Raw genomic sequence first — 13,462 nt, forward strand, 5'->3', positions numbered from 1 at the left:
TATAACAGCTACTCATGTTATGTGCAATAATTTGTGCAGTTATGGAAACAGCTCTTTGTGTTTATGCAAGAAAATGTAACACATTTATTTATTTACATATTGTGTGCATGCACATTGTACTTTGATACATTTTGCGAAAATAAAGCAATTGAAAGAGAGAAGTTATCAAGTATCATTAATGTCGTAATTTTATCTACTGGCCCCTGGCCCCTTGCCATTTTTGTAATGTGGCCCACAGGTAAATCTATTTGAGTATCCCTGATCTAACCTTTTCACAAAAAGCTTTTTTGGTTTTACCTACAGTATATAATATCGCTTAATTATACCTTTAAGGAAATCCACAAAATGATAATAAAAACATTCATGACATTGATAGATAAGTCTTTATTGATCCCCATTTAGATGCAATAGCGGCAAACAAGGGCATGAAACGAGAACACAAAGAAGATGCAAATAAAACTAGTGTCTGACAAAATGTCAATAAGACACCAAGTGTGAACCAGCGAAACCTGGTCGTAAGCCCCCGGCCGGAGTGGATGGGAGTGTACAGCGTCAGCCAGCCTACATATACGAATCCTATAGTGTACAGCAGGGTTCCCCAATAAATTTTCCTCAAGGGACATATTTTGACTAAGGTACCATGCTGGGGGCCGAGTCGGCACGCGCGAGGTCAAGGTCTTGCCCTGAAAAGACCCCCATTGGAAAAGGACCCCCAGTTTGACATGCAGAGGCTAGCTACTGACCCCCATTTAACACCATATATTTAATCTGGGCTGATGAGGATCCCCCCAATTTGGATCTCCAGGAGAATCGTCTTCATTGAACAAGGACACGTCATTCCTCAGTCTGAGAGCGACGCACGCGGGACCGTGGCGATCAGGAAGCGGCCCCACAGCTTCCCACGTGTCCGTCTCTTCACAGTAGCACTTGATGTCCTGGAGAGAACCAAGCCGGGAATCTCCTACGACGTAGATCTTTCCATCCATCGCGGCCACACCAGGCTTGCGGCGTGCCTCTTGCATGGGGGCACACGAGGTCCACTGGTTGGCGGAGGGGTCGAAGCACTCCATCGTGTTCGCCGTTGATCTACCGTGACAACCTATAGATGAACAAGACGGGAATGGACAGGATATAGTGACCTTCATCATTATATACAGTATGTGCCTGAGCTACAGTGAAGTTGAAGTGAGTCTATTATGGAACTAAGATTTGTAGTGGAAAGTAACAACGTTTTGTACTTATCCTCCACTACTATTCACTATCTCAGATATATATATATTCCACTAATGATTGTTTGAGGTTACTAGTTACTTTTCAGATTTAGATTAACCCCCTTATGGCTATTGACGCAAAATGTAGCAACTTTTAGCTTGTTTGGCTAACGGCCGATGTAATCTACCTAAAACCGTCCGAAATCCGCGCGTTGCACGGTCGATCACGCAGGCGCGGTCTGTATGTATTAAATTACGAATTAAACATATGAATAGTGCAGGCAGAAGGCACAATCCACTGTTAATTAGGCTGGCCATATTAAGCAGAACAAAACAGCCCTACCTTTACCTAACCAGCTACAACATTAAAGTGATGAACACAGTAATAGTAATGCATTATTATTATTCTGCAGAGTATTTTTATGTTGGGTACAGCAAGCATATCGTTATGCCAATGCTCTCGTACTTTCTCTGAAGTAAACTCTTGTAGCACAGGAATGATACCTACGTATAACATAGATCTTTCCATTCAGAACACAAGCAGCTGATTGCTCATGCGGCGTCTGCATAGGAGCGACTTCTGTCCACACAGCCGTTTCAGGGTTGTACTTGGCCACCTGGACCAGGTCTGGATCTGGATCATGGCCACCTAGGGAGGCCCAGGAGGACAGTTAACCATTATGCTTTACCTGATCATACAAAACCACAACCCCAGATCTTGCTGTAAAACGAGATGATTAAAAAACCCGGGGCAGACTGAACCTGCCCTGCATGTGAATAATTGCTCCCTACCAATGAAATAGAGCCATCCGTCTAGAGCGACCACAATAGGGGCTTCGTTATGGTATCTCGGTGCCAAGCGCTGCCATGTCTCCATGTGCTGCCACGTGTTCTTGGCGGGGTCGTAGCGGCCCATTGGGTCTGTGCTCATTCCAATGGCTCGGCCACCTACTGCAAACAAACATCCACCCAGCATCGCCAGGTCTGTGTGGAGTAAAATAGATTAGAACGTATTGCCTTGACCATGTAGCCCCTCTTTGGGTAACCAAGGCCAACAAACTTGTTCTCAGTCACACACCGCTGTACTGACTAATGTCAGTACAGCGGTGTGTGACTGAGAAATACATTCTCCCCAGCTGTAAGGAATGAATGAATTGCAAACCGAAAGAGCACGGTTCATTAGGGCGTATAAACTCAATAAACTCGCACTATGGTGTCGGGAGAACAACCTAGCTCTCAACGCTGGAGAGACCATGAAGAGCTAATTGTGGACTTCAGGAGACGAGAGGAGGCGAGCACACACCAATCTACATAGATGGAGTTGCAGTGGAGCGCGTCTGAGTTCAAGTTCCTTGGCACACACATCGATGAAGACCTTAAAGGACAACTTTAGTGTTTTCCAAACAAGGTTCAAGTTTTAGTTTGTTATTAGAGAAAGTAAAAGGTGTGTGTTTTTTTCATTTGCTGCTTTCTTTCGTTTTAGGGATTTTAGCTGTTGACATGGGGGCGGGGGCATTCGAGCATGGAGCTAAATATGTATTTCTTTACAAAATTTTATTATTTACTATAGTCCTACTAGACCCCAAGAAATTACATTACATTTGGCCACAAAAGATCACTGGATCTACTGAATGTGTCAAACTGGCATATTGAGTAGGCTACCTTCACATTCAGTAGATGCTGTGATCTTCTGTGGCCAGATGCAAGAGATACTGTAGTTTGACTGTCACCAAACTGGATAATATTGGTCAGAGTGAGGAGGAACTCCTGCTATACTTTACTGTACCGGACGACACGACGACACGTCTCCAATCTAACTTGTTGAACAAACTACAGTAATAATCTCACCAATAGTAAAAGTATTTACACACTGTGGTTGTCCCCATTGAGTGTATGAGCCTATGAGGCATATCACATTATGCTTTTCCCAAAGGAAATCTGTCTTGAATGCTGCTAGTGCAACCGCCGGTCCGCCGCCCACCACCTACACGAGTGAGGGTGACGGCAAAACCCACGTACAGTAGGCTTGTATATGATATGAAAACAATCAGCCAGGAATGGATTAGTACTGAAAACAACAGAGCTCACAGCTGCTTGTCTGCTGTAGAAAAAAAAAACAGTGTCGACTACCGTTTTGCTAGTCGACTAGTCGACTAATCGATTATTATGTTAATGCCCTAATATATATATATATATTCATATTTTTATTTAAAAAGTTAAAATAGTCTTACTTAATCTAGTGTCCGTGGGAGGATTCATGGGCGGCAATTCACGCCATTCACCATTTTGAATATCATAGCTCCACATGTTGGCAATGCCGTTCGAATTCGGTCCGGTCACATACAGAGTAGAGCCTGGTGGGAGAAGAGCAGAGTAAAAAATGAGCTATGCCTTGACTGTTAAAAGAAATAACGACTTTTAGTTACACAACTTGAAATTTCTTCATATAGTTTCTACTTGTTTGTGGACTGACCTCATGCCTCCTTCTATGCATGAGGAGTCCAAGCTGCTTTTTTTCACCTGACAGAGGGGAGTTTCCCTGGCCGGACGTAGCGCGTGGAAGCGGAACACGTTATTCCGACCAGTTCCTTTCCCCTCCATCAGGCGCCCCGGCTGGCCAGGGCATAGTTTTAGAGACCAGGATTACTGCATGTTTTTGTGAGGGTACCTACCCTAGGGGACACGGTGAGAACATGCAAACTCCACACAGAAAGGCCCTATCGCCAACCCCCGCCTCGGGTATGGGCACTGATGACACAGAGGAGGAAGCACGCCCCCAGCGCCCCCAGCGGGAATTGAACCCAGGACCTTCTAGCTGTGAGGCGACAGCACTACCGACTGTGCCACCGTGCCCCCTTCCCGTATTTACTCTTCAAAACAGCGTAGGCAAGTTGATCGAGTCTGATGGAGCTCCTCACCCGACGCAACGATACCATGCAGGTTATCTCTACCGGGACGAGAATCTTCTCCTACAGTCTTCCATTGTTTTTTCAGGGGATCAAAGCTCTTCAAGACATTTCTCCATTCCTGCAGTCCCACCATCAATAGCACTTCAACAAGTGGGGGAAGAAGGTGAGACAGAGTATATTTATTGGAAAGGGAACATCTCAAAGGCATGATTTTATTTACAACGTGTCACCATGCCATGTGAGCTTTCAGATATGCTATTGTCACCCTTCGTCGTACTACGAAAAATACAAGTCTGTGGTAAAGTGGTAAATACAGAACATCAAGGCAGCACCAGGCATGTACATGCGCCCTGGTACTGTACACTACATTAGACCTACATTACTGGAATGTCATGATAGCCCAAATTGGTATGCGCTTTTCTATAATTGTGCAAAAATGATATAACGTTAAAAAAAAAACTTGAATTGTAATGTAAAAAAATCAGACCCGTCTGAACTGAGTGGTGCTTTACTGTACTTGTACGTCTGTGTGTGTTAGGCTATGCAACAGTGACACAAAAAAAACACTACTTCCGTGCTCGGACACAGCCAGGGACACACATAGCTACGCAATGGAGTGGCTGCACCACTCAAAAAGAATGAAATCATGATGCAATAATACGTATTCCTTTATAGGCCTGAAAATGTAACCAATACACATCGGAGGATTTTGTCTCCGTGTGAACTAGAAAAGCCTCGATGTATTTTTGCACCATCATCAGTGTCAACAACATGCACACATGTGTACTGTGAGAGGCAAGCGGGTATACCTGAGGTCCTGCGTGGCAGTGCCGTGTTGCGGCAGGGCTGCTCCTTGGCCTCAGAGATGAACCTCTGGCAGCCCTCGTATTCTTTCACCACATCCAGAGACTCAAGCACAGCGTGGCGGTAGGAGGGACTGATGAGAGGCAGGCGGATTTGCTCTAGCACCTTAAAGAAAACATAGTACAAGTACACCGATTAACATTTACTTGTCCAACACTAGCCCCATATGTGCCCTCTCCCTACGCTCATTCTGTAGCTCCGAGATGAGGTCACACACTGGGCCCCTCCCACCGCGTTTCAGAAACGGCGCAAGTTTCCGCAATATACGTTTCTTATCCTTACCACACCATTAATCCAAAACGTGTATGGACCATGTAGGTTTACACTAATTCATACTTAGGAGTGGCCCAGAAAATCCAACTCGCCATTTGAACTGAGCCTTTACGTCCCGTCTTTTGTCAGTCGCTTCCATGTTTATCAAGGAAGTTGAAAAGCTTTAGCGCCTCCCCGGAGCCTCCCCTGGTCGAAAATTCAGTTCACTCGACATGCACGCGCACACGCACACTTCCTTGATAAACATGGAAGCGACTGACAAAAGTTGGGACGTAAAGGCTCAGTTCAAATGGCGAGTTGGATTTTCTGGGCCGCTCCTAAGTATGAATTAGTGTAAACCTACATGGTCCATACACGTTTTGGATTAATGGTGTGGTAAGGATAAGAAACGTATATTGCGGAAACTTGCGCAGTTTCTGAAACGCGGTGGGAGGGGCCCAGTGTGTGACCTCATCTCGGAGCTACAGAATGAGCGTAGGGAGAGGGCACATATGGGGCTAGTCCAACACTATATAATATCATCATACATATTACCAGCAAGTATTTGTATGCCAGTGAGCATGTATTGGAGACGCATCGATCGGCCAGACACCTCCACGATCGTCTGGCAAGGTGAATTTGACTGACCTTTTCAAAGCTCTGCCTGCGGGTAGGGCACCTGTCTAACCACAACATGGCGGCCTCAAACACCATGTCCTCCTTGGGCACGTTCAGGTGGTCACTGGCAAGAATCTCTGTCAGTCTTTCAACAGGGAGGGAGAGAAACTCTTGCTATTGGTAGAAAACAAAATACTGTAGATTAGCCGATAGATGTTCCCATATGTCGTACCAAAGTAACCTTTTCCCAAGGGCTGTTATTTGGAAATATACGGTATATCAAATCACTGAGCAATGACTCATTGAATGTTTCTTCCCTGCAGGTCTGGGTCAGTTTCTGTTGGCAGGTTGAGAAATAGTAATACAATGTTATAGGTGAAAACGCATCATACATATGATTGCTCAATGACTGACCTGTTTGTAGATGCCACTGAAGTTTTCCAGAATGTAATCCATGCTGCGTTTCTTCAACGTCTCACACGAGTGGTCCTCAGAAAAGCAGTAAATCCCAACACAATTATTCATATCCATTCGACGCACCATGAAGCGAGAGCAGGCCATTTGAACACTGTTCACGTCCCACAAGTTCGATGCTGCTAGCAGGGCCTAGAAGACCAAATGTACAAAATACATTTAGTTATCACAGATGTTACAGTGGACATATAATAACTAGAACTGCACTCTGTCGAGTGCATACTTGCTTGTCGCACACTAGTGCGCAAGCAGAGCGCGCAAGTACTTTCGACCGCTACAAACTGTCAAATCTCAGTAATGACTACAGTACTTGTGCCTGATACGGCAGTATGTATACATAGGAGCATTACCTTTAATCCTCCCAACACTAAAACATATCGTCATTACGTCACCATCGAAAACCAATTACACTCTGGCATTGGGTCCTTTAATCCACATCTTTATTAAGTCATCATTGAGAGCTAGTTATACATATACTATATGTATATGTCATTTGTAAGTTGATTAGCGGTATACTGTGGTTACTTTGCGCCGTACGCACCGTCCCAGCCGTCCCGCCAATTTTGATGCGTATATGCACCGTCCCAGCAAATTGTGCCTGATACGGCAGTGGTGCCAGATTACATACATCTGTATAACTAGCTCTCAATAATGACGTAATAAAGGAGTGTAATTGGTTTTCGATGGTGACGTAATGACGATATGTTTTAGTGTTGGGAGGATTAAAGGTAATGTATGTAATCTGGCACCACTGCCGTATCAGGCACAATTTGCTGGGACGGTGCATACGCATCTAAATTGGCGGGACGGCTGGGACGGTGCATACGAGTCCCAGGTGAAACTAGTACTTGCGCGCTCTGCTTGCGCAAGTAATAATGTCCATGATGATAATACATTTACCTGTACATTTTCACTGGAGATGGACACCTTTGAAGTGTAGGCGTAGTTCACCAACATACCAATGATGTTTGGTTCCACTCCACTGATGGTCACCCTTTTCTGTGTGGACTCCAACATGCCAGATGTTGTAAACATTGCCTGTGCAGGTTGAAAACGAGAACGGTTTGCTGGGAGTGTCCGTGGTTTAGGCCTTTCTTATGTACTATTAACCCATTTTGGTGTTTTAAACATTATGTTATAATTTAGCTATTGAAAAATAGCAGATCTACAAGCTCACAGCGCGCCACCGAGTGGCACGCTACGAGCTTGTAGGTCTGCTATTTTTGGAGAAAAAAAACGTGAAAATGTAGTGCAAATCTTTTAATATATTCTTTCAGGGCCAACGTTTTTAAGTCAAATCTTTGCTTCTGGGAGGGTCGCTGGAACAACATATTTTCAGATGGGGGTCGGCGGCCGATTACATATATTTTTGGGGCTCCTTGACATGAAAATGTTTGAGAACCGCTGACATAGAAACGTGAGGTTTTTCAGAAAACAGGATTCAGAAGACATTTTGTAGAATCGTCCTCAGGTCTAAAATGGCTTAAGTACTATAGTATTGAAATGTCATTCCGTCAACAACGGCGAGACAAATCAATGTGTGTATTTTACCTCGAAGTAAGAACAAAAGGAGGCCAGTACATATCGATGGCAGGGGAACTCCTGTCCCTCACAGCACAGAATCACATCACATGAGACGCCGTTCAGCCGCAGCCTGTTTAAGCCCTCCAACACCGTCCTGGGATGGCCGGGGTCCTCAAACAGGTGTGGTCCACACAGAGGTACACTGGTGCCGTCCTCCTGAAATGCACCGACAACATCCAGAGAGGGAGATTTTTTTTATCAATCAGACAAAACTATTCATCCATGAATAATGTTGAACTGCTGATGTGCTTTAAAACGGCCATTGTGTAGATGTGTAGATTGTAGTACCATGTGAAATATGTCACATTTCCCCATGTATATATTAGTCCCTTAATGACTTTACATGTGTCAACACAATGTGACATGCACTATTGCTATCATGGTTTTCCAGTTAGCATGTTGTTGACCCTGGCTGGGTAATCTAGAGTGAGTTTTCTCATCCGTGCCCCGCCTCTTCATCTTCCCCTCCCCCTCAGCACCAATATGCCCCAATATGTGTTTTTATTGTTTCAACCCGATTATAGATTCATGTTCGCCCCATTTCCCCTCTCTCCCACAAGAGGTATTGCATTTTGCCAGGCCACAAAATAATTTGTCCTGAACACAGGACACCATGAAGCAAGTGTCCACGCTCACATGGTCAGTGGCAGTGCCACAACACTGACATCTCGTCCTCTTTGCAGCAGGCTGGAAGTTCTCGGCCATGGCTGAGGTGAGGCGAGGTGTGGTGGAGTGGGTCACGGACGGTGCACGTGTGCAGAAAGAGAGAGAACATACAACGACATTACTGTTACATGTGGTTAGACAGTGAAATCCTCAGTGTTCATTCCTGAGAGGGTATACACAAATGGAATCTCGATGGGAGTGAACGACATGATTCACCCTCTCTTCATCATTTTACATCAGGTGACTTGGTTTAATTCAATCCAGGCTGAGCATAGTGAAACTAGATGTTGGTCGGGTGTGATTGGAAGGTGTGATGTTACTCTCAGTCTCACCACCACGTGTGTGCCAGGTGCAAAGAAAGAAACAGCTTCTTGACTCGCTAGCCTCTCCTATAGCCAGCTTTTTGTGTGTGTGCGCACAAAGTCACAAACTCTGTTTGTCCTACACAAACATGAAATTCCCATTGACAATGAATGGACAATTTTACTTCATAGTGTCTGAGCAAATAAGACATACGTGTCTATTTTATGTCATGATGATGTACGATGATAAGAGCGATGATTTTGCAATGTTCTAGCTATAAATACGCACTGTTCAGTTAACACTAAACAGGCATTTTAGCTTCCCAGTGCAGCACCATTGGAACAATTTGAGTATTTGGTTCTCTGGGTTTAATACTTTGACAAATTAACATTTCTCAAAGAGTGCAACAGAGCCATATAGTATGTGTGTGTGTGTGTGTGTGTGTGTGTGTGTGTGTGTGTGTGTGTGTGTGTGTGTGTTGTCGCTGCCCCCTGGTGATCGCTGATAGGCTATACACTATACAGCAACTTTATTGGTATGTCTGTAAACCTCGTCCTTCCAGTCGCTTTGTAGCAAAGAGTAGCGCGCGCTGGTTTGTTTTGGGAAACAGCAAAACGCAAAATGTCTCTTTCAAGGCAAAGATAGTAAGTAATTCAGAAGAAGAAGCTGCATGTGAGTCGGCTGTCAGAACACAGCAGCACCAGTGCCCGCACGGTAAAATAACTCATTTTTAGACCATCTGGGAAATAAATAAATAAATACATCCGCGGCGGAGAGTCCCCCCCAACGCAATTCTATAGCCTACTCTACTGCCTACCCAAAGGTAAAACGCACCCGCCGCCTATTCACCAACATGAATTATGTTTGTTATTTACACTAGGACGTACTGGTAGAGTAGTGGGGCGAGATGGAAAAGGGGCGACAGTCGTACCTTACCGTCTGTTCACGGAGACCCGCGCGGTCGCTTAAGTGTTGATAATGATGAGATGTTTAAAAGATCATGCAGCAGTAGGAGACCGCGCGTTTATCGGCGTTGCCGTTAAGTATTTTTTTAATCTTTTTTTTAAGTTTTGGCTTCTCTTCCTCACTTCCCAAGAAAGTTCCCATGTCCCGCCTCCCAGGACATAAACAGAATTCTGCATGTAGCGGTCGGCCAATCAGTAACCAGGGCAGTAACCAGGACGTGCGCAGCTGTGACCACTCCAGCAACAGTAACATGTTGTCATCAAATAACGGAATGAAAGGAGAAATGTATTCAAGCAGACGTTGAGTCTTAATATCAAACTTTAAGTTTCGTTTAATTTACATTTGTGACTTGTCTTTGTCACACCAAGCAAAACCAACACAATAACTCACTAGGCCAGGCCTACTTCTTAATTCCTTTACTGGGATGTTGGCCTATAATAAAATGTAAAATGTATAATAAAAATACAAAAGTAAACGTCAAAATAAACATACCTGTACCTCGATGTCTGCATACACAGCTGATGTCGCCCGACGCGAGGACTTTTGGAAACTCAGATTGAACCAGATGTAACTAGTACTGTTGTGTGTTCTCTCTGCAGAGAGGTGACCGACCCCACCCCGCCTCACCTCAGCCATGGCCGAGAACATCCTGTCTTCTGCCTGCCAGAGTGCATCACCACAGGTTGGCAACACAATGAGACTGGACAGTGGACACTATTACTGTCTGTGTGTGCAAGCGAAAAGCTTGAACGTGTGTATGTGTGTGCGTGCCTGCGTGGCGTGCAAGTCAGAATACGTACTGGATGTCTTAAAGGCATTCATGAAGTAGTGTCTACCCGTAGTGACCCCCATTAGCTACATGGTAGGAGGAGACACATTTGAAGGCTATTTTATTTAGCACAGTATAAAAACAATACAATAAGACACAAAAATATAAAAGGGGAAAGTGCCAGGAGGAGGCAAGAAGACCAAGTGGCTTATCCGAGGCCTGTACCTAATGTAAATGACACAACAAAAACATGCAGAACATGATTGTAAAATGAGATATATAGAATTTCCAAAAGACATGATGATTTCAGTACCGTATATTAAAAAAATACAAGATCTACAACATGATTAAAATACTTGGTAACAATGGTAATCTAAGATATGATTAGAGAAGAGAAGAGATGATACAAAAAAATAAGTATGTGGTCAATCATACTTCAATCATACTTCAATGTGTTCTTATATAAGTTCAGAGATGATCGTTGTAAACCAGTATTTGTCCCAACGTGTAGTATCTTTGTATTTAACAGAAAACTGACCATGACTAGTAGTTCTTAACTTTTTAGCTTACGTATGATTCATGATAACTATTTTTATATATGATGTATTGCCATGTTTTTTATTCTTCGTTAATGTAAATCGCTCTGGATTAAGTGCATCTGGGTCAGCATGCTAACTGGAAAACCAAGATGGCAATAGGAAACCTGTGTTCACTCATAAAATGCCATTGAGGAACTAATATATGTAAAAGGGAAATAGGACAGAAGGGAGTCTACCGATTAAGCCTTTTATGTAGGTGCTAGTCCTCAGAGCCATGAAAATAGAGAAAATATAGTTCTCCAATCGATCTGCCACCGATCTGTGATCGGACGATATTCTCTCCAAATTACTCGATCGGTGGTCGGCAATTTACCCCGATCTGGAGAAACCGATCTTTTATGCCATTTAAGTGGTATAAACGTCAATCAAATACACTTGTATAGTATAATATCGTTTTGCATCTTTGTGACAGGCCTGAACATTCTCCCACTTCCTCCCCACACAAGTTTTGAGTTTTTTGACGTGGGATATGACATTTAATCATTTTGGAAATATTCCAATTTTCCCCTGTTCAGTTCAGTTCAGTTTTATTTTCGGAATGGTGGACATACAGTTCATACATAAAGCATGTTGTTTATTATTTCCTCTTTTTTTTGTGTCTAGGGAGAAGCCATAATAGGCTTGTCAGGCCCTACCTCTGGAGTCCATAATTTGCATATTTAAGTGCACGTGTTGTAGACTGATGGATATCTGTCTACCTGCACAGTGCATACATTCATGTTGTCCTTAGATATACAGTATATACATTCCCCTACACATTCATATATACTGTATATAGTAAGTAAGTAGCCTTGCCGAGCCATGAGGCCCATAGGGCAGGAGCCTATCTCCTGTTTCTGTAGCGTGAGGCAGCTTGATGTACAAGTACACCTCCTGGACATGACGCTCGTATGTCGCAGGGACTTACCCCCAATCCAACCCTTGATGCCGAGTGTCAAGCAGGGAGGCACTGGGTCCCATTTTTACAGTCTTTGGTAACACTCTAACCACAAGGCCACTGAGCTGGTCATATATAAAGCATACATATAAATAAGCATATAAACATACATAACCATACATGTACACAGCTACTTACATACACAACAATATACATCGCATCAATACAATAATTCCTGCTGTGTAGAGTCAATACCTTTCATTGTCATTGTGTTATGGTTTACCAATAATGATCGATTAGGCCAAGGCGGAAAAGAGCATCCCGAAGGGTACATTGTTGGCAGATCACTAGTATACACACAAGATCGGTATCGGCCGATCGTGTGAAAAACAATCGGTGATCGGTCCCGATCGGAGCATCTTTGCAATGAAAATAACATGACATTTCACATGGTACACTACTAGGGCAGTTGTAAAGCCACGTTGACCGATCGACATGATCCACAGTCACAGATGAAGAGTCGTTATATATTTGTCTGATTCTAAATCTCGCTCTGGGTGTTTTCCGTTGCACGTCAGGAGGCCTGCAGCAGCACCAGCGTACCGCTATCCTCACAGGAGTCTGAGATGTTTGAGGACCGCGACCATCCCAAGAAGGTGTTGGAGGGCCTCAACAGGCTGCGGCTGAACGGTGTCTTACTGTATGTGATGTGATTCTGTGCTGTGAGGGACAGGAGTTCCCCTGCCATCGATATGTACTTTTGCTCCCACTTTGAGGTAAATATACACACATTTATTGGCCTGCTGTTGTTGAGGCAATGCCATTTCAATTCAGCCTTGGCTTTCACACTGGCGTGCACAGGCATTTAGAGGGGCAGGTGCTCGAGTGAAAAGAGGGCACTTTGTGCAGCGTGTGGAACCGACGGTTGCCTTAAAGGGACACTTCACCCTTTTTGCAAAAAAATATATGTTAATGACGTTTAGAAGCTTTAGAACACTTTCCTGGGGGTCTTTATGTGTGTAATATGTGGTTTTAGATATTTTAGATTGTAGCAGTGAGCCTGTTGTCTCTGATGTCATGAACACTGGTCTCACTACCTTCCTGGACTACAATTCCCATAATTCTTTGGTGCACCGCTCCTCCTTGTGGATAGGGGGGAGAGCTGTCTTACTGAGACAACATGTAGTCCAGGAAGGAAGTGAGACCAGTGTCCATGACATCAGAGACAACAGGCTCACTGCTACAATCTAAAATATCTAAAACCACATATTACACACATAAAGACCCCCAGGAAAGTGTTCTAAAGCTTCTAAACGTCATTAACATATATCTTTTTGCAAAAAGGGTGAAGTGTCCCTTTAAGGCTCATA

General features: G+C 44.0%; 1 protein-coding gene across 2 annotated transcripts; it reads right to left on the reverse strand.

Moving 5' to 3' along the window:
• Window positions 1–506: 506 nt before the first annotated feature.
• On the reverse strand, window positions 507–9,964 carry LOC308332825 (kelch-like protein 23). 2 transcript variants are annotated; one of them, XM_080788929.1, is made up of 12 exons: window positions 9,818–9,964; window positions 8,549–8,619; window positions 7,880–8,068; window positions 7,229–7,366; window positions 6,269–6,460; window positions 5,885–6,028; window positions 4,930–5,089; window positions 4,130–4,261; window positions 3,443–3,565; window positions 2,004–2,195; window positions 1,720–1,860; window positions 507–1,099 (listed from the first exon to the last, which is right to left on the reverse strand). In XM_080788929.1, exons 2-12 carry the CDS (start codon window positions 8,615–8,617, stop codon window positions 750–752), a joined length of 1,830 nt encoding a protein of 609 aa, XP_080645055.1. In that variant the 5' UTR covers window positions 8,618–8,619; window positions 9,818–9,964; the 3' UTR covers window positions 507–749. The 2 variants fall into 2 exon arrangements, with proteins under 2 accessions (XP_080645055.1, XP_080645054.1); XM_080788928.1 differs by having other exon boundaries at window positions 9,813–9,964.
• Between the last annotated feature and the right edge of the window lie 3,498 nt (window positions 9,965–13,462).

Source organism: Protomyctophum bolini (assembly GCF_963924005.1).
Source record: "Protomyctophum bolini genome assembly, chromosome: 18".
Taxonomy (NCBI): domain Eukaryota; kingdom Metazoa; phylum Chordata; class Actinopteri; order Myctophiformes; family Myctophidae; genus Protomyctophum; species Protomyctophum bolini.